The sequence below is a fragment of the Aythya marila genome (assembly GCF_965140915.1).
Source record: "Aythya marila genome assembly, chromosome: 1".
NCBI lineage: Eukaryota > Metazoa > Chordata > Aves > Anseriformes > Anatidae > Aythya > Aythya marila.
Window position 1 is genome coordinate 180,074,074 of NC_139042.1, and position 22,010 is coordinate 180,096,083.

The 22,010-nt window shown below is 36.7% G+C and overlaps 1 protein-coding gene across 6 annotated transcripts in view; it reads left to right on the forward strand.

The window, feature by feature from the left end:
- Window positions 1-246: 246 nt before the first annotated feature.
- MDFIC (MyoD family inhibitor domain containing) overlaps window positions 247-22,010 on the forward strand; it is a 63,754-nt gene continuing 41,990 nt past the window's right edge. For 2 of the 6 annotated variants that reach the window (XR_014319356.1, XR_014319357.1), the window contains exons 1-3: window positions 273-421; window positions 2,474-2,629; window positions 13,535-13,666. Coding sequence is in view for 2 of the 6 variants with exons in the window: in XM_082783290.1 (XP_082639416.1) it covers window positions 2,539-2,629; window positions 13,535-13,666 (223 nt within the window). In the remaining 4 variants the exon portion in view is untranslated. Of the gene's footprint in view, window positions 422-2,473; window positions 2,630-13,534; window positions 13,667-22,010 lie in introns of all 6 variants that reach the window. The other 4 variants (XM_082783290.1, XR_014319355.1, XR_014319358.1 and 1 more) reach the window with 4 other exon arrangements.

Below are 22,010 nucleotides of genomic sequence, written 5' to 3' on the forward strand. Positions count from 1 at the left end.
CACTATCATCAATTGCAATATGGCAACATCAGCTGGAGTTTCTCTTTCATTGATTTAGTTGTTTTAAACTGTACGTAGGCATCTACATAGTTGAACCTTGGCAGGCTGAGCTCATCCCATCATCTTTTTAAAGAAGATAAACTAAACACCATGAAGGTTACCAAGTGTATTTCATAGATAAGGTTCAAAAAACACCACGCCTAAAAAAAAAAAAAAAAAAAAAAAAGGAAAAAAAAGGATAGTATCTGTTCGATATGTATTACCCAATGAAAGGTTTTGAAGGGAGGGTGTGGTTGGCTAATTTATTGCTCCTCCCACTCTTCTGTGCTGTGCTTCCAGTTTCAGAGGGAAAAATACAAGCTTGTCCGTTGGGTATGAGTCATAACCTCTCTTCTGCTACTGACTCACTTTCGAGTTTGAGGTAAGTCCTTCTACCTTAAGTCTCAATTGCTCTGCCCCCTGGGCAGTGAGGAGAGAAGGAGCTGTTGTATGCTGGAGCTATGGAAAGTTATGCAATGTTTTCTTAGATGAGAAGCATAGGTATTGATATCCATATTATTATTATGCAATACAATAACAAGTTTGCGTACCCCAAATGGAATTTTTACTTGGCTTCTTCCAAACATAGCACATATTTTTTCCATTTTATCATTAAAAGGTTTAAAGAAATACTATGTTGTACCAAAGAACATCTCAGCTTACTGAAATACTTAAAAATGATTGTATTTTTCAGAGGAAAGTACATAACATGTCTTATTAGTTGCATCACACTTCTTTCACACCAGTGGTAACCAATAATAAAGCTATACAGTGATGGCTGTTGAAATCAGGGGATGCCCCAAAGTGTGTGGTGTCATATATGAAATGGCTCCTACTCAGGTATTTACACTCTATACTGGTTGTTTTGCAAGCATTGCTGGGAAATATTAAACTTTAAGAAATGAAGTTTTACTTTTAATACCTAAGCACATTGCTTAGCACTTGTATCAAAACAAATATCCATTATTTCTTTTCTTTTATGTTAGGACATAGGTAGTTTACGACTTGGCTGTTTCTAAGTCCTATTTTCAGCTTCCCAGAAGATAACTCTTTTCACACCATGATGGGATATACCAGTAGAGCATATTTACTCAACCATAATAAAAATTTGGTTTCTAAGTTTTAAGGAAATTACAGAGTAAACATGAACACACTTTATTAGAGAGGTGTGCAAAGTTGTGGTAGCATGAGCAAGGTCAAGCACTTAGCATATGGACACTAGCGTGTACATGAGCAGTAATGGCAATGCTGCATGGTGTGGGCAAGAACAGAGGCTGACAATCAAATCAAGTCCTGTAATGGGGAAGAAATGTATTTCTTATCTAGAAAAAACACAGGTAGATCAGGTCTCTTGGCAGGTGCTGGTGGAGGAAGTGGTTTGCTCTCTAGGGTATTACTTTTGAAAAACACTTCTTCTATCCTTCACTTTCGTTTGAATAATTTTGTACACACACTTTAGAGTTCTTTTAATGTACACATCCATATGTTGCCAGGGGAGGTACACTAGGGCATTGGGTTGGTCTGGAACTGGGCTCTGAGAAGGGTGGAAAGTGCAGGCCTGCAGCGTTTCACGTGCCTGGCTACCCAGCTTCCGAGGCACAACTGGTTGAAGGCAAACAACCACCACAGCGGCCCAATTAATTCTGCGCCAGCTGTTGCCCCACGAGCAGTGCCTCTGCCAAAGGCTACAGCTGCAAACCCTGTCCAGGCATGAAAGCCTGCCTTTCAAGGGTGGTGTGTTTTTATTTTTATTTTATTTTTTCCCTTTTTCCCTCGTTCTGCCTGACGGGTTTCAGCCTCCTCGGGGACTTTCCGTGGCCGGAGGCCCGGCTGGGGGCGGGGGGCAGCAATGCTCTCCCGCAGCCCCAGCCCAGCCCAGCCCAGCCCAGCCCGCGGGCCCGGCGCTGGCGGGCGGCAGGACCTGCACCACCGCCGCCAGCCGCAGCGGGATGTTTCATCGTCCGGAAATGATGGAAAAGGACTGACTGCGGCCGCGGGGGGACAGCGGGGGCGAGTGCGGGTGTGTGCGAGCACGCCTCCGCCCCAGGGACTACGGGGGGTCGGGGGGACGTGTTGGGGGGAAGATGCTCCCCCCCCCAACCCTGCGGGCCGGGAGAGGGGAGCCGAGGAGCCTGCGGGCGGCCGGGGCGCTGAGATTAGGGCCGGGCACCGCGGAGGAGCAGGAGAAGAGGCGGAGAGAGGGAGCTCAGAGCCGCCGGGGGGCTCCGCAGCCGCCGCCCCGGGACCCCCCCCGGGCCGCCCCCGGCTCCCCGGTGCCCGCCGAGTCGCTGCCGCTCGGATTTGCCGTCCCTCCTCCTCCTCCTGCTCGGTCCCTCGCCCCCCGAGCCGCGAGTTTTTTTTGTTGTTGTTTTTTTTTTTTTTTTTTAACGTGTGAAATAGATTAACGAGTGCTTTCATTCGCTTGTTCCTTCAGGGTCGCGTGTTAGTTTTGTTGGAGGGGGGCGCAGGCTCTGCGTGACTCGGTGAGAAAGCTGGCAGATGTCCCAAGTGGGAGAACCTCTTCCTCCAGGGCCTGAAGGGCCAGAGCAAGCTCCGACTGAAAGCAGCGCTTTGATCTCTCTCCCTCGAGGTAAGTTGCTTTAAAGTTTCTCTGTAATTGTTGCGCCTTTTATTTGAATGATACATTTGCTGATTTGTTTTGTGGGTTTTAACCCCTCTCTTCTTTCCCCTCCCCCCCGGCCTCCCCTCGTTGGTATAACTCTGTAACACTTTCGCTTCCACGCCTGTGTTTTAACTAGAAATTCCTATGTAGAAAACGTGTAAAGGAAGACGAAGAAGAAAAAAGATGCACTGATGTCAGCACCGCGTTTCACTACTTGAAAAACTGCAGTCATACAGAGAGGCAGATGCTGCTCCTTAAAAATCGCCTTCTTGTTCCTCAGCCTTGGTGTTTGTGTTTAGGAGCTCTTCTCCGCAAAGCTTCTCTCTTTCCATGTCTTGCAATACACTGAGAAAGGTAGATCCTGGAGCAGGAGTGTTCAGGTTGGAGGTCACTTCCCTGTTTTTCTTAGGCCACTCATTGATGTTGCACCTAAAACCTGTTTCTGAGAGTATTAACTTGTTTTATATTTGCTGTTCTAATGTTTTTTTTTTTAAAGTACATTCATTCATCATAGCAATAAATTCCTTACATGATGTGCAATTATGTGCAACTTGCAATTACACAAGATATCTTTATATTCCGATCACCTTCACGTAGAGAAGTTTGACAAGGTATACTGTAGGTTACCCTCAAAAAGGGTAGTGTGTTTGCCTACTGAGTTCTGGTCTGTGAAGATGAGACTTTTTTAATTATTATTTTTTGCATTTAGAGCTACATCTTTGCTTTTCACAATTCTGAGAGCAGTTTTAAAAGTCCCTGAAGAACAGACAAATAAGATTGTTCAACTTTATATCTATGTGGTTAACTGTTAGCAGATACTGAGAGCATAGTTGTGCAATTGTGGATTAAAGATGCAGTCTCTGCTTTTGTAACTTGGAAAATCAATAACTATGTGAAATCAAAGTTGAAGACTTGTTTGAGAAACCAGAAAGTATCTGTAGCAAAGTTTTTAAATAAATAAATAAATAAATTGGCAAGGAGACATATAAAATTGGCTTATACTTCTCTTATTGTTTTTTTTTTTTTTTTTTTCAGAAGTTCTGAGAATGACTCAGAACTTCTAAACAGTAAAACAAAATAATAAAAAAGATTAGATACAGAAGATCAAGCATGCAGAACTGAGCTGTTAAAATCATGTTTTTGCCAGAAAAAATCAGTATCTGTGATACATGTTTATTTTCAATCTGTTGATTTTGTCTGCCATGTGATCAAGTGGACACACTGGTTAAATTTTATGCGTAGGCCATACATCAAAGTTATTGAAGTTGTAAGCCAGTGAGCTAACTAGCCTGGAAAGCAGTCTTATTCTTACAGTCCCACTTTGAATTATGTTTTTACTCTGAAATAAAGTCATATCTAAAATTTTTCAATACCCACCTTTCTGTTTTATGAAAAGTAAGGAAGGGAACGCTGGTCTTCTCACAGACAAGCTCTGTGCGGAAAGTCTGAATGACACAATTATAGCACACAGCTGTCAAGGTGAAGGATTATGGAGTTACTTTTTCAGGGATCATTAAGGTACAAACAAGTATAATGTGTTGATTCAAGATTGCTCACTTGCCACACCTTTTAAGGCACGTGATCAATTTTAAAGCATATGCATAGTTCGCAGAAAGACTTTTTTGAATTCTAGTGAACTTAGATTTAAGGATAACTGTGGATATTTGATGCTTTTTTCTAGCATAAGTCTGTTGGGGAAATGGGGGTGGAAAGAGGAAGAGGTGAGTTCATAACATTTCCAGTCTATATTCCAGCATTTCTGTTGTCAGCTTTGCAGTGTGTAGTTACAGGGTAAGGTAGTCCAGATATTCCAGGGCTAAAGATCTAAGATAATATATCTGTGACTTTCAAAACCCTCCAACCCTCTCTATACCATCCCACAGGACATCCAGAAGTACACCAACTTCTGTAGAATTTGGAGATAAGTGTAACAGCTGTGATTGAAATTCACATTACCTCTGGAAGTAGGTTAGAAGTATTTGGAAAAATATGTAGTAAATTGAAATAACTATTAATTTACTTAGGCTCATTTTTTAATATATAATTGATGACTCTTTGTCTTTACAATAGATACTTTAAATTTGTGTCCACCTAGGAATAAAGTTCCCTCAGTCAAAAAGAAAAAAGGCTTATGCTGTACGTATAGCAAAGTATTAAACACATTCTGGTGAAAAATAATTTTTGATTGTTAATGACATACTTTAATATGCTTTCCATATTTTATAACTGATACAGATACTTTACATTATGAGAACAGTCTTTTGTTCTCTCTGGTAGTTCTTTGAGTTATCATCAAAAAATCCAGATCTTCAAAGTGCTCCTTTTGCTTGCCATCATAAACATTCAGATGATGAAGAAGATGATGAAGATTGTTTCTCTTTCATAAAAGGAAAAGTAAATTCAACTGAATTATGAATATTCAACTAATAGCTATCCTACAATCTAAGGAAAACAAACAAACAAAAACAAAACAGAAGAAATAAAACTTCAGGCAGATGGGGAGATTTACATAAGTTCTGGAGATGATAAAACTAGGTTGAGAAGTACTTTGGCCTAAAGATGTGTCATGCTCTGGCTTTTGCAACTCAGAAGAATTTTCTTACATTGCTTTAACCAACATTCTCTCAACATCCCTGCTCTCACTGTGCTTCTTTGCTTCGTTTTTGAATTAATGCATAAATAACTATTTGTCAGATTATTGGATTTTGCCCTTCCACAATTAGTGTGCTGAGAGAGAGTTGATTTAATCAGTGTCTTCTTTTGTAGCAACTCATTTCAGTCTTTAGACTATTATCGGTGCAGAGTCTGCTGCTGAGAGAGGAAGAAAGATTTAACCTAATTTCTGCAAATGTCTAGTTCACTTTTTGCCACATCCTTCCAAAAGCCTAAGTCTAGTTGTGGACTGTTGTTCGAGATCCTGCTCATACTGTCTCTGTTCTCCTGAGCTCCTTGGAATCAAATTATGACTACTTCTACTTGTGTGCCATGCAATATAATCAGAGTGAATAGTGTCATGTCTATACTCCTGTAATTTGACTGTGGTCAAGTATTTTCTGGAGTGGCAGGTACCGAAATAATTCAATGTCCCTAGACAAGGAATGTGACAATTTGTGACCATCAGCCTCTCTGCTTTAAGGAAAATATTTCGCAAGTTAGAGGTCATGTCAGGATTATTGCTCGGGCAGTAATCCCAAGCAATATGGGTAGACTTTTTCCATTAAATCCTCTGCATTTGAATAAACCAAAGAATGCAAGAGAGAAGTTCAACAAACATGGAACTATATTTAGAGAATCAGACAACATTTAGAAAATGTTAGACTGCCATCTATAAATATATCTTTTGGTGGAGTGGATAGTGAAGTCTAGTAGAAATATTAGGGGTCAAATTCTGTAAGTGACCACTCTTCCCGGTGCAAATCATATCACTGTTGCTGGATGGAGATACAATCTGTTTTGGTGTCTGAAGAAACCATACACATTAGTTCATTCAGAACTTCCATTCATAAAAGCACTCAACACATGCTTCAACAGCATGTTTCAACCCCCTTAATATTTGTGTGCTTTTCTGTTCTCATGACCAGGAGTGCTACAGTACTAGATGAGAGAGGGATGACAGAAGACTCACAGTGGGAATGTCTAGAAATTCTTGAGGCAACAGCTATTACTATCACCATAATTGTTGCACTTTGCTAGCAGTGCCTCAGTGTTATGAGTAATGGATTTTTATTTTAACGGTTAACCCATACACTCAAATTGCTTGAACGTACCAAATTCTTGCTCTATTTGTGCTTCCGCTTTCAATCTGACTAGAGTTTAGTGTTAATTTGTTTTATAGTTTTCTGTCAGCACTAAATTGAACGTTACTGACTAAAATGCCTGAAACTTTCACAAATGTCTAACTCTAGCTAGTCATAATAATAGACTTCTTCTTTCAGTTTCATGTGCATGCAGTTCCAGTAAAGTGATTCATGTCCACATGGGTGTGATAGACTTGTATTTCACAGAGGTGACTGTAAAGATCTTGCATCAAATTTGAAATATTTTCGTTCCATCTCATAGGCTAGTTTTACATCACAATCATTCTTCTCAAATTCCATTCCAGACCTTCAGAAGTTAGATTTCTCTTTGCTTTAAACACTTTTTTTTTTTTTTTCCTAATAAGCAGCATCCAGCAATTGAGTATGTCTATGGTAATATTTTCATTTGGATCAGCAGTGAAGTTTTGAAATGAACCTCCTGTTCACCCCTGCTTTATTTTACTTTCTGGAGTGATTCTGGGGAGTGACCTGGACTAGATTCATTTTGAACAAAATAATCTGGAAGATGCACTGCAGGAATGTGCTGGATGCACTCCAGCCAGAAAAGAGCTCTCAGTCTTTGAGACTGGAGTGTTAGTCCAAAGTATTATCCAAGTCCCTGGGATAATAAGTGTCCTTTAAATCAAATCTTTCACTGTACAGGTCCACCATTACTATAGTGTGCTACTTGATAATAAAGACAGCCACTGTGCTCAGTATCACTCAGCATTTACCTGAAACTTAAGTTTTGTACATGTGAAACATCATCGGATGAATTACATAAATTCCTAACCGACGAAATGACAATTAGTATGATTATTTATGAAAATACGTTTTCACTTATGGATTTTGGACCTTGTGTTTTTAATAGTGCAGGGTATTTATTTGCATGTTCATATTTATTTTTAATTTATCATGACAGAACATTGGCAAAGGCTGTCAAACTTACAGTATATCCATAATTGTTCTATGGTTTGTACCATAAAAAATGGAAAATTCTGTGGAAGAGCTTTCCAAGTTCAGTTGAATTGCTTTAGTTTTAAGAGATTGTTTCTTCAGTAGTTCTTTTGGGGCCAATGAAAGTTGTAATGAGACATTTAAATGAAAGGCACTGAAATGAAATAAAAGCAAGTTAGTTTATTTTTTAAAAAATCAAACATCTAAACGGAGGCATCTAACTCCATTGGAGGACTCTGGACTTGATAATTTGTGGATTATCAATATAAACGTTGCACTTAGATTGTAGAACCAGTCATTAATGAAATGTGATGATTTCAGGCAAACCATGAACTGGAACAGGCTTTCTGTTCCACGAATAGCACAGTTGAACTTGTTATGAGAAATGCATAAAAGTCTTAGGCAGCTCATGAAGTAACTACTGGGGTTATTGCTAATAGTTGCATTATGCAACCTGGTATTATCACTGTTCCATTGTATTACTGTTGTGAAAGGCAGGGAATGGTATCGTCAGTGGTTTCTTGCCAGCTAGGATATTAATGAACAAAGAAGTGTTAAAATACAGCATTTGCTGTATGCGCTTCAATTTCTTTCAACTGCTGTATGCTTGAGACAAAGAAATGTTTTGTTAATGCTCCTTCTGGAAACATTCTGAAACTTTCTTTTTTCCTCATAGACCTACCTTTCCTCTCTCTCTCACTCTCTCTCTTTCTCTCAATCAATCAATCAATCAATATCTCTTTGCTTTGAAAGACAAAATTCCATTTGGGATGGCTTATGATCTTTGCACAATGTGTCTTTAAATCTACATCTGCTTGTTCAGAGATAACTAAGGCCTTTGGAGGATTCACGTTTACATCCCCATAGCTGTGTCAAATTTAGGTGCCTAAGTAAGCCTTGCCCCATGCTTCCACTGTTCCTCTGTCCTTAAATAGTGAAAGAGTCGAACTGTTCCTGTCTCTACATTTTTTTGTGGTGGTCAGCCGTGCCAGTCCATTTTGCTGGTTTTTGTCTCCTTGATGAGAATGATGCACCCAGGTTTCCAGAAGGCTTTCCCAGCAGCTGCTTTTGCTTTACTTGCTCGTTGGTGCTGTATACCACATTGTTGGTGAACAGAAAATGAATGTCATAGCAACAAAGCCTTTTACTGTTACAGTCATGGGATTTTTAACTCTTGTTACATCCACAGTGCCAATATGCAAAATCTGAATCTGTTTCTCAGGTCCAGTTTGTCATGTTGCTGGTCTAGCACTTTCATTGTTCAAATTTTTGGAAGAGATGACTGAGTCAGTATATGGCTTTATGTGTCATCTAAAGAATAGAAATCAGCTGCCCTTAACAGGATGAGGATGCCCAACCTACTTAATATATAGGTACTTGTTCTCATCTTTTTGCATGTTGATGGGTCAGACATTATGCAGTTCTTGATGTAGTAAAACATGATTCCATGCTTGCTGTCTTGGTCTTGCAGCAGCCATTGACACCCATATCTTAGTAAACTCAAGAGACATAAGGGCGTGTGGATACAGCTAGTGTATGAATGTACAAACGGACAAGCACTTGAAGAAGAAAAGACAATTGTTTGTCAAAGACTTGAGTTCTCTGAGATGTGTCCTCCAAATGCACATCCTTTACCTGTCTTTTTTATCTCTTCTATCAGTCTTGCATATTAATTAAACCAAAACAGGAGTTAACAATATTGCAGTAGTTTTCACCTATGAAAACAAGGATTTATTCTATGAAATATATGTACTACAGTTTAATTCCAAAAATAAATATAAAAATATTGTGGTATAATAAATTAATGTTCTATAAAAGTGATTTTATATATCCTTTAATAATTCCAAGTAACAAAAAAGTAGGAGTTCACTTTGATCACTTATTTCAAGAAACGGTCATTTTGAGATATGAATAAAGTTTTTAATTTTTAACTTAACAGTTGTCTGTAATATAGATATGATCTAGGTTGTTAACCATCTCAATTCTATACTTTGCCTGCATGTTTTATCTCTTCCTTATTTAAAACTTAAATTTGTATTATTCTTTACGCAAGTAGAATTTGTGCCCATGCTTAACTTCAGGATAAATCAGAGTGTGATCTGTCTGAGTATCACTGCCACAGGGTTTTGGCTAGAAGCCTAGGGACTACTATTCCTTTAGGACAGCACAACCATCCAGGTTGCTGATCTGGGCCCTGAACACGAGTAGTACCAAGTACACAAGTAAGAAGACTACGTTGCTTTTGTGACATGACCTGGAGTAACTTGCAATGGTTTTGAAGAGATTGGGTTTCTGCCTCAATACAGCCAGACTCAGAACATAATGATACTTTTCCTTCCATTATTTGATCTTCTAGGCAGAGCATCTGGTTTTCTTCTTGGCTTTCAGTTGTGGAGGTTAGTCACTTGAGAGTGGAAGAGTGTACTAGAGGAAGCAGCAGCTAACATCCCAAAGAAATATCACAAAAATTTCCTAAGGCTAAGCTTAATTAAAGCAGAGAAGTGTTACTAATTTATTTGAAAACACAGTGGAAAAATGACATGCCTGGTTATGGCCAGATCCAGCCATCAGTATTTGTAGTTGTTGTAGGTTTTATTAACCCTGTTTGCCACAAGCATCGCACTTCAGAGGAGGTTAAGGTCTTTGTGTGGATTTTTATTGGCTTCATGAATGCATTACCTTTCATAAAATAAATTCGTAACTATTTTTATGCACTAAAAATAATGGCATCAACAAAATACAGACTCGAGTGTTCTTGAGGCTGTTTTCATGTGTAATCAGTTGTTGATATGCTGTCACCACACTTTTATAATAATAATAATAACAAAAGCGATTCTATGATCCCATCATAAGTTTTTTTATTATTATTTTATTTTTTTTATAATTTATTTTATTAGGGAATAATTAAGAAATTTATTTGTACTAAAACTTTGAGCTTATACACAGTCAAGAGAAATAACAAGTAATTAATCGGGAATCCATAATTTCTTTATTTTCAGTGGTCTGCTGTATTATTTTTTTAGTAGTGTGGCTATAAAAAAAAATCTTAAACATAACTGAACACTTTTTCTAAAGGCCCATTATGCTAGGTCTGGCTGGGATGGAGTTAGATTTCTTCACAGAAGCCTCTGTGGTGCTGTTTTTTGGATTCATCACTAAAACAACATTGATAACAAACCAGTGTTTTAGCTATTGCTGAACAAAGCTTACACAGCATGTCACGCAGGGAGAAGGTTGGGTATGGGCAAGAGGCTGGGAGAGGACACATCGGGGACACCTGAGCTGAGCTGACCAAAGGGTATATCATTCCATTCCATGTAACCTCATGCTCAGCAACAGCAACTGAGGGGAAGATGTTTCTGGGGAGGTATCCATTGCTTGGAGACTGGCAGGCCATCGTTCTACTTGTGGGAGGTGGTGAGCGATTGCCTTTGTATCACTTACTTATTACTGACTTTTTTTTTTTTTTTTTTTTTTTCTCACATATTAAAAGTGTATTTTGACCCATGAGTTTCCTCACTTTTGCTCTTTCTATTCTCTCCCCCCTACCCCACTGGGGAGAAAAGGTGTTTGCTTCTGGTCAGGGACAACCCACCACACTGTTATAGTAGCATCTGCTGGGAGAAAAATTTCTCTGGTGGGTGATTAGAACTGCAAATTAAGCAAATACATGCTTAATGTCTCTGCTGCAAGTTTCTATTATGAACATTCTCAGGGAAGACTTTATATGAATGCAGTAAATCAAAGAACAGCTACTCGATTCATGTAAATTCCTGCAAATTTCCTATCAAAATTGGTATTCAATTGCAACACCGCTGTTGCTTCTTAATAGCACCTCTTACTTCTTTCTTGTTAACTGTTAATATTGTTTACATGGTTTTGACTGGCTGTTCATTATATCCAGCTAGAACAATAAAAGTAAACATGAAAAATGCACATGCAAGCTGTAAAGAATATGTATATACCAAACAGAAAACAAGCAGAGGAATGAAAATTGAATTCCTATAAATAATGATGATTTCATTGCATTCAGCACTTCTTCAAATTTATTAGATAAAAATGTAATTTAGAGTGCCAAGGGCCTTGTAATATTAATACTAATCTTTCCTTACAGTTCATTTGTTGTTTACAACATGAAATAGTAGTGCTCTGCAAAGTTGTATCATATACAAGAAAAATTTATACAGCAACTCTCCAGTTTTGCACTACCACTGCAGGGTAGATATTGCTGTAATCTTAGTGTTGTTACTGCAGTAAAGTAGTTTAAGAGCCAAATGTCTTAAAATAGCTCATTTGAGCTTACTCTGTATGAAAAGCGGATAGTACAGTGCTTGCAGTTCTTTTACACTAGCTCTCTCCAGGATGCTACTTATTTTCATTCAGCCTATTTCAGGGCACTTTTCAAACACTTTTGAGACACATTTGAACCTAATACCTAACTGCAGAAGCAAAATCATCATACTTCAATACAGTCATATTTGTGTCTGATAGATATTTGGGATAAATAACTTGTGACTAAAGTCTGTCAAAGGGCTTGGGAAAAAAAATAATCCTCCAGTATTCTGTTTGTTTGCTGTTTTTTGGTTTTGGACACGATGAGAATCTAGGTGAGATTAAGTCATACAGGGCGAAGTGCAAAATTCATTGAAGTCAATAGCTATCTTTCCAATCACTTAAGTAAATCACAGTGAAACTGTTCATCTGAGGATGAGCTTGAAGAAATATTGACAAGTTGTTGAGGAAACAGTGGTGTGAGGGAGTGCAGAGAGATAAGTACCATATAGGTAGCTGGGTCAGATGTTTCAGAGGTGGAAATTAATAGAAGGGGAGCAGCAGTGCTTGAAGGCACATGCTACTATACATACAATATGGCATATATTATTTTGAGTGATGTTCAATGGCTCAGTTTAATAGGGTGGATAACAAAGGCAGAAAGTTAGGATTTAAATTCAAACTGCTGTTGGTTACATAAAGAAACTAACCTTTAAAATGTCGCTGTAGCACTAAGCAATTTCTCTGTGTCTGAGGACTGAAACTGATGCTTTGGTAGAGGATATGAAATCACTACATTGTGATAAGTAGTTTATAAACATGTTATAGGTTGAAAAAAAAAAAAGAGAGCTAACAGACTTTTCAGCAGTTGCTCATTTACTTTAGTTTTACTGTAAATATTAGATATTATAAATACTCTGAAAAAATACTCCAAACTGAAAACATTTAGTGTTCTATACATCCTTCAAGTAAATGATATAAGCTAATAATCTATGACTATGAATAATGAACAAAGTAATTTGGAAATGTTTCCTTGAATGCCAGTAAAAATAAATAAATGAACAAACAAACTTAGAACATTAACAACAGCGAAAATGAAGGCTGTCACTTACTTTGGTTTGAGAAAGTACAGGTCTACATGAGTTTATTGGAGAAATCATCAAAACAAGATCTGCTCTCTTTTAAAATAATGTTAAGAATCCCTCAAAAAACCTTACCATGGAAACTTCTTTGCAACTTGTATACACTTGGAGAGAGAAAATCATTTTTCCTTTCATCATAGGCTAAAAGTTGACTCCATGAATGGCTTTTAAAAGTGTAGTTTTTTAATGAAGACAAGAAAATTGTGCTATAGTAAAATCTTTGTACTAATCAGTGTTGATGTTAGAACAATATTTGTCTTTAATCATATGTTGAATTCTAAATAATGGAAAACAGACTTTTGTGGAATTTCTGTGGCTTTTATATGCCAGAGGCACATGCTTACGGACAAACTATGTTTTCTGTGTGACAGATTCAAATTTTTATCTGAAAATGTCATGGAAAGTAACTAAACATAAATTCAGTTGTAAGTTGTTCTTACAAAAGGTGCTGAGAATTTCTTTGTATGACTAAAGGAACAATAACTAAGACTAAAGACTTTTTTAAAGAGAGAACTACAAAGAATCTACAAAGGAAAACAAACTGAAAATTGACTTTATTAGGACTTATTTCTAGGGACAATATATGAGATGCTAATAAAAATTATATTTTATGTTCTCTAGTTTTTAACCTTCAAATATGAGATTTGCTCACGTAGAGGAAAAATACCAAAGAAACTAATACCCTCAAATTTCTTTCGACTTAGAAAAAAATGACCAACAAAATCCTGCGGCAGGAGATAAAGACATAAAACAGCCTTCCAGTAACCAAAGTGTACAGCCAGAGATACAAGAGCAGTCTGTCTGGGGAAATCGCACTGATGGTGACCTCATCAGAAGTAAGTATTTCCAGAACAAATTGCTGCCATTTAGGCTTGCTTTAGTAGTGTAAGGGGATACTGCCTGTTGACTCCCTTAAATGTGTGTCAAATGCAATTGTGTTGCAACTATAATGCGTGTCTTGGAATTTATTTCCCGGAATGACTTCTGTCAGCATCTATAAATAACAAATTGAAATAAAGGTGTGATTTGAGCAGTGTGGTATACTGTAGACCTTTATGGTATCTACATCTTAACCCTTTATGTCATATTATTATTATTCATAATAATAATATAATATTCATAATATTATTCATGATCTGTGCATTTAGTAGGCACATGAGCTGCATTGTGCAACTGTGCACAATGTCATCACCTGAGATTTCTCAGGTTATATGTTTCAGTGGTAAACTATACTGAGAAGTTTCTACCAGATATGCTAAGGACTGTTCAGATGTAATTTTATACAGAGCTTTGAATCTGAAAGTAGTTTTAGTCCTCTCAAAAGTAGAAGAATGCTGTAAGACAAGGTTTTAGATCTAAAGTGCTATGGACTTTATTTTTTTAATATTTTTTTTTAAGTTGAATTTTACAAACCCACATTCCTAGTGTATGTCTTAGATGCTTTACAACATAAAAAGGTGTACAGGATTATTCCCAGTTTTCTCACTTGAGGATCACATGCTGTCCAAAAGATCATCCAAAATATCATCTATAATTGCACTCTCCTGAGGCAAAAATATTTCTGTTAACTGCTGATTTAAAATTCTGTGAATATTTGAACACTAGATGTTCAAGGGAGGGGCAGCAGGAGAAACTTCCCTAATCGTAGGGTGCATTCAAAAAGCAAATAGACTCAATACTGAGTTGTACTCCAGCTCTTAGGCTGGATATTCTTGATCAGCTTCTCCTGAACTTTCTGTAAAGATTTGCAAAGAAACTCAAATATTAGTTAATCTTTTTTTTTTTTTTTTTTCTTCTCCTAAATAATAAATATAAATAATTAATCCTGGTAAATAGTTACATCCTTAATGTAGTGAATAGTTTTCAAGATCCTTAATAGGAGAACTTGAATTTAGCATGTCAGATATTTATCTGAAAATTTAAAAATAATTCTTCATGGGCTATAAAGGAGAAGAATTTGCTTCTATGATTTGAGAGTCTTCTTAACCCCCAAATATTGTTTACTTTAGACTGAGTAAACAAGCAATTGGTTTGTACTTCGGTTGTGGATGTGGGAAGGTGGGTACGGAGTCAGCTGCTTTTGGAGTGGTCTTGTTCTAATTGCCCCCTCCTAGAGTGTTCCTTATTCCTGAACTGTGGGAAAAAAGATTTATTTGGCAGCAAATTAGTAGCATGCCTTAACTATGGAAGAAAGGGCCAAGGATGGTTCGTGCTGTGGTTCCTCTAAGCTCTTCACTGCAACCCTTGGGCTGGGGAAGTAGGAGAGGAAAAGGCAAATTTTTCAGTGTATGGTAGAAATTGCAGCAGATTTTGCAAGTCCCTGACAGTGAAGTAAGTGTAAAGTGACTTGGCAGTTTTGTGCAGTTATATGTCTCTGTGACAGGAAGGTTCTCTGTCTACAAATTAAAAATAAATAAATAAATAAATAACAGGAAAAAAGGGTAGAGATACGGTAAAATTCGGAGGCCCTCCTGTGCATAAATGTGCTCTTCCTGGAGTCGGTAGCAGTTTATCTTTGTTGAAAGCAAGCTTAGGTAAAAGCTGGAAGTCTCTAAAACTCCTAACCTTGATAATTTTGATAATTGAATTTTGTATGCTAGTGGCTTTATTATGATACAATTGCGTAGTTGTTTCTACGCACTTCTTTCTCTGTTTCAAATCCATAATTTTTTGTTTCATCACCAAACAAAATGGCCAAACAAAACCTTCTAGCTTTTTTTTTTTTTTTTTAATTTTTTTATTTTTAATATAGCTATGAGTAGAGAAGTCAAAAAAGTCAAAATTAAAGAAGAGTGTTTGGCTCACTGCCAAGTACCTCTTGCATTCGTAAATTCTACAAATTGATCTATGTAGTTACTAAAATCTGAATAATAGAACAAGTGGAAAAAAGGAGTTTATCACAAACATTGTTTAGACAGTTCATTTTAAATAACTGGTAGTTTAGATCAGGATGACTATGATTCAACCAAATCTATTACCCTGCTAGACTAAATTTTGTGGAATATTGCATATTGAAAGAAGCTTGAGGTTGGAAATAAATAGTGTTTTGACTATTCAGAACTATTTTAAAACCATTTCTTTAAATTGTTTTAGACAAGACACACTTTAGTTTTCTAAGTATTAACAACTATTCACCACTATCCTAGTGATCCAGTTTCTTTTTTTTCCCATACAGATTGTTTTCCAGCCCCACAGCTGATACATAATCCATTTGTGTTAGTTTGTTTTCACTGTATAAATGTTTCCAGCATTTAATTTCCAAGGTTCTTCTTGTTTGCAGCTGTTTTACCCTGCTGTTGTATGGAAGTAGATTAATCAGTCAGTTTTACTGGCACACCAACAATGAAGTCCAGTGTTAGAGACTCTGTAATGACTTCACTATGTATGATTTCTTATTTGCACTTATAAACTCATTTTACCAGGCAACATCAATAAACTAAAATGCTGCACCCATTTTCCACACTAAGACACTTCCAGTTCACCTTTATCTTGCAGACCCTTTCTCAAGCCACTTTTAAAACTCTTTCTAGATTATGAGATTTTCCCCAAGTTACCTCTTCCCTGAGCTCCTTTGGAGCACTCCCTCTCCCTAGAATGAGAATCCCTAAATTTCATAATATCCTGGGTAAATGGCTAATCTTGGGAAAGAGTTAAGGATTTAATTAACCAGGGAATTAGCCTGTTTTGAAAAGAGCTTGTGAATTGTGGTAGATAAATATTAACTTCCAGTGCAACTCTGTGCTTCAAAAGGCTACTGTATACTGGCATGTAAACAAGGGAGAGCTAAATAAGAAGGAAAAGTTTATGTTGAGTTTCTGTATTGATTGTTAATGCTTTTCATAACTGTTACTGGAATACTGTGTTCTGTTGGAGAAGGGTCAATGGAGAACCACAAACATCTCAGGAATGATTAGAGTAGTTGAAAACATGCCTTATTGTGGAAAAACTCCTGGAGTTCAATCTGTTCAGTGTTAGCAAGGAGTGTAAGGAATGGCTTGCTTAGTCCCTAAGAAGCGTGATGCCACAAAGAAGAGAAATCTGATAAGTTCTCTATCTGTAGCACACAGAGGAAGAACTAGATCTAATGTCTGGAAGTTCAATTAAACTGGAAGTAAGGCGTGTGTGTGTATATATATGCATATATATATATATATATAATAGGGTATTTGAGAATAGGGTAGAGCTGCATGCTAAATTATTTTTAGGTGCATTAATTTGATTTTACTCTTGAGAAGGTGACCACTGCTATCCCGATACTTCAATTTTACAGCTGCAGTAAGGGAAAGTCTCCTTTCCAATTGTAGTTCCCCAAACCGGAATAATTTTAGAGTTTTAATCTGAGGTATTCTTCAAGGCAGTGCTAAGATCTGTTCCTTACCCTTCACAGAAGCACACGTAGCTTGCATTTTATTTAAGGATATAGAGGTTCTGCTTTTAAAAAGAGTTTAGCATTAATAGCTCCATCTGTTTTTCCTTCGTCTTCAGCAATGCATTTTAAATATCTGCAAACACCTTCTGCTTATTTTCATTATATGATCTGGTGGCCTTTAATGGAGACATTCTGGTTCTGGTATCACTCACCTTTGGCAAATGAGAAAAAGTGAATGTTAAACCATACAGCAGAATAATCTGTGGCCATAGGAATGAAGCCATCACAGTTTTTGCTGCTCTGCATTACCACAATGCCCTGCTTTGTTCTTTGGGAAAGTTTATCTTTTCCCTTGTTAGAAAGTCAAACAAACAAGCAACTCCCCCTCCCCCCGCCCCAACTCTAAAGTCGGATTTCAGAATATTTAGGCAAAAGTTCTACACAGAGTACTAGGTAATTGTCAATATGCCCTGTTATGTGAGGGAAGAAATTTTTAGGAGGGAAGAAAATGCCAGTGCCAACACTATTTGCTTGTGAGGATTTAATCTCCTTTCTGGTTCTCAAGATGGACCTTAGCTATGTGATATTTAAGAAAACAAAAAACATCTACCATAGATTCAAATTGTCATGAATAATTGATTAATAATAATCCAATTCTCAAGATTAAATACCTAAAATATGCCCATGTTTTACAGATAGAAAGGTCATTGCTATCCATCATTTCGTAGCTTCAATTGCCTCTTTCTCCTCCATGAAACAGCCTCCCGATAAAAGTGGGTCTTCAGAGAAAGGGGTGCTTCATTCAGCTCTGTAGGGATTAAACAATTTTACATGTTCTTGTGCTCCCTGTTTTATTTAGTACATTCTTACTTTTTTAATTGAAATTTAAAACTAGATTTAAATATATGTGTGTATATATATATATATATATATATATATATATAGGTTTTATATGTTTATGTTGACATTTTTACTTTACATGGCTATTTATTTAACTATAATGTGTGGAAATTCCCTTTTCCTGATGGCTAAGTGGCTGTTTTCCACAGTTTACATTATACAAGCTTGAGTTTGGGACTGTTTTTTGCAAACAAGAAGATCATTTGTCATTAGAGCTGTTCTTTCTATGTTCTTTCTATCTTCCAAAGTACCTTTTCTTGGATAATTTATGGTGCATAGTCATGTTACAGTTACTGTGATTTCAGACGACTGTGTTCATTCTGTCTAGAAAATAGTGCCAGTTCTTGAGATAACTTAAATGGTTCTTTTAAAAGTTAGAAAGCATGACACATACCATCATCTTCTAGTGTAACTGAGTGTGTGAATATAGAAATTTTTTAAAATAGATTAATGGAAATTATTCAGAATATCTTGCTGAGTCTGAAGGGTTTGCATAATGTTCCCAGTATATCCAGGTATTCATTCCATCTGGATGTGAAAAACGTGGGGGCCTGTGGATGAACTAAACTTTAATCAGTTCAGTACTTAAACACTGAAATACAGGAATGCAGTATTTGATATTTAGATTCTTCTTTAAAAAAAAAAGACAAGTCTTTAAGAAATCTGGCCCATAGAAGGAATAGTGGTGTGAAGCACCTCCTTACAAGCTCCTTTCCCAGAGTGATGCTCTAATCCTTTCTCCAGCAGACAACTATCCCATGTCTTTTCTCTTTCTCCCCCGTGGTCTGGCAGATCTCTTACTACTTCTGTTCCAAAATTCCTCAGAAAATTCTGCTCACATGTATGGATTATCCTGATGTGTTTTTTAACTTCTTCCTAACCTGTTGTAAGATGGCAAACAAAACATGCATTTTAGAAAAAAAAACAACAAACAACAACAAACCACAAACCGAACCAACAACAAAAAACTTTAAAAATAAGTAAGTAAAATGCTTTGCATCAATTGTTACTTTTAGTACACACAGAAGGTACAATATGATTTCTTATAATAGTTTTCAGCCACAAAATAGTGAAATACAACTTTGATTATATAAACTGGAAGAAAGCTACCTACCAAATTGTACAGCACATGTGGGGTACTCATGCCAGTCAAGATGAAGCATCTTATGAAGGTGCTTGAGAAAATTACACTCTTTAACAAACCTTTGGAATTTAATCCATTTGGAGGCAGGCCATTGTGTTGTGCAGCAGAAGTAAGAGGGCCTGTGTAGAACACTTAGATTTACTTTACTTTACTTTAAAGATGTAGCTGTTGTGGCTGAGCAGGAGAACAAGTATTACTGCTCTTGCAATAGGCTGAGAAATACAAATAAGAAATCATAAGCAACTACTATTAGAATAACAAGAGACCAACAATTTTCAGCATTCCAAATAAATCAGGGTTTGCAGATGGTGGACACACATGCAGCTGGATCTTATGATCTATTCACTTGAGACTTGATGATTCAGCTGGGGTTCTTTAGATTTCCCTGAGACTTTTTTAATGGATAACAATGATGTCCTCTTCCCTGTCTCTACCTGGACTTTTCTTGCTGAAGGTGTATCCATCTTCTTGCTGTTTTGATTTCCACTAGGAATTTCTGGGATGGTCTCTTAGCTGAGAAAATTTTGCATCCAGGAAATTTCAGACCTCATTGTTGCACAACCGTAGCATTTTTGTTTAATTTTGATTTAATTACGTCCTAGTCGGAGAGACGTTTTCACAGATAGCTGTATCCTGACAATTACAGTCTTCAGAATTTAAGACCTTGCCTTCAGTGTTTTCCTAAGTCATCTGTGGAATGACTTGAGTGTTGCTGATGCAACTTTAGTAGCCTCTTACTTATATAAAAAAAGGTGCTGTGGGATGCAAATGTTTTCTGTGTAGCTTCTGCCCTGCATCCCTGGGTTCAATGTTTTGAAACACAGTAGTTAGCGATGAACTGTGATAAGTAAGGAATTTGTACATGTATAGTCTGTGGTGACTTCATGTGGAGAAATAAACTTGCTTTTGTTGATCCATTTGCAGAAAAGTAGTTAAACTTCAGTGAGAACTTTAAACTGTGCCAGATGACCATGATAGATGCATGTATTCTGCATATCACTAGTAGCCAGAATTACCTGGAGCTTTTCATTTTCTGTTTTACCTTACTTCTGACTCTCAGAACATCATCTGAATATATGGTCTGAGGCTGGGAAGGCTTGGATGGCAGTAATCATCAGTACCAGACAAAGGTGAAATTCTTCGAGTAATGTAAAGATTACCGTGCTTGCTGTGTTTGAGCCTGCAGTAAATTGTATCTTAATTTCAGAATATTTTGCTTTGTTATATTGGTACTGTCTCAGAATTAATGTGCTGTTATGCCAGATGGGAAAGAATACATATTCTTTTCCTGATCAGTTCCTCATATCGGGAAAAAGTACAATATATTTGTAGTGGTTCCTTAAAGAGGAAGAGTAATAAAACTCTGAGTGGGTTCTGCATGAAATATTATACTACAAAAAGAATGAGTCAGTGTGGTTTCAGTCTGTTATTTTCAGTAATAACAGTGTTCAGCTAGCCAGTTTTAGCAAAGAAAACACCAAATTACAAAGTGCATGAAAGTATCGTTATACAAGTTGTACTTTTAGGAACCTGTTTGCTGGCAAAAAAAAAAAAAATATATATATATATATATATCTTGTATGTAAACCATGGCAAAAATTCTGATAGTTTTTCTCTTTTAAATGTTTTATTACATTTTTGCTATCATCTGTGGAACACTTGGAGTTATTTTATATAGCTTAAAAGTAATAGTGAGTATTGTGTGTATATCAAAATTCTGAAATTAATTCTTCAAAATTTAGAAGAATTAGAAGAATCCAAACTAATTTTTAATATTTGAATTCTGTATTTACTGATATAAAAGGGAAAGATGAAGAAGAGCTTATGGCCACATCAGAAGGCTTAGCTAAGTAATTATGATTAAACATTTTTCTTCTTTATATCTATGCAGAGGAAAGAAAGGTCTGAATATTACTTACTTATTCTGCATTCTGGTAAATATCTGCAGTGCAAAAGTGCCCACAAGTACCCTTTCCCTGAAAGTATTTTTCTAAAGGATAAGGAAAAACAGGGGCTTATGGCCTATTTGTGTGCTGTAGTGGTGGTGGTGGTTTTCTGTTTCCCCTACCCTTTTATTTTTTAACAAAAAAAGAAATCATGACCCAGACCCAAAGGATCTCTTTGAAAAACATTCAAATGTCAAACAGCTGTGGTCACTCAGTCTTTTTCTAATATCAGTTTTGTTAACTCATTATACTAGTGAGGTAGGCTTCCAGAAATATTGAGGCTCGATTTAAGAGAATGATGAAATATTTGCCACCTGAACCTTAACAATTCTTAAATGAGCTGTAGAGTAGGAAATATGGTTTTGTATGGAGACAGCTCTTGAAATTTGTGACCATCGAATATCAAACAACAGCATTCTAACATAAGAGTTTTCAAATGTGAAGCTATTTGTCTGAGCCCATGAAAATGAGACAATTTTTACTTTAAAACCTGCCTCCCTCAAATTCTGTGCAGAATCTTGGTTATCACATTTTTACTTTAATCTAAAGCTATAAATATTATGACACTTGTTTAGAGATAATTGTAAGATTTAGCAATGCTAATATTAATTAGAGCAGAATTTCAAATAAGAAACTATTTCCTGGTGCAGAGGTTCCTCAAGTTTAAGTGAATATTATTGATTTATATTTCAGACTTACGGTTGTATAATGTTTGCATAAAATGTTATGAAGTTTGCTTTTGAGACAAGGCAAGTAGAGCAAACTGTTAGGCAAACCTGTAAAATATGTGTCCTGTGAGTCAGTTTTGACCTTCAGGGCAA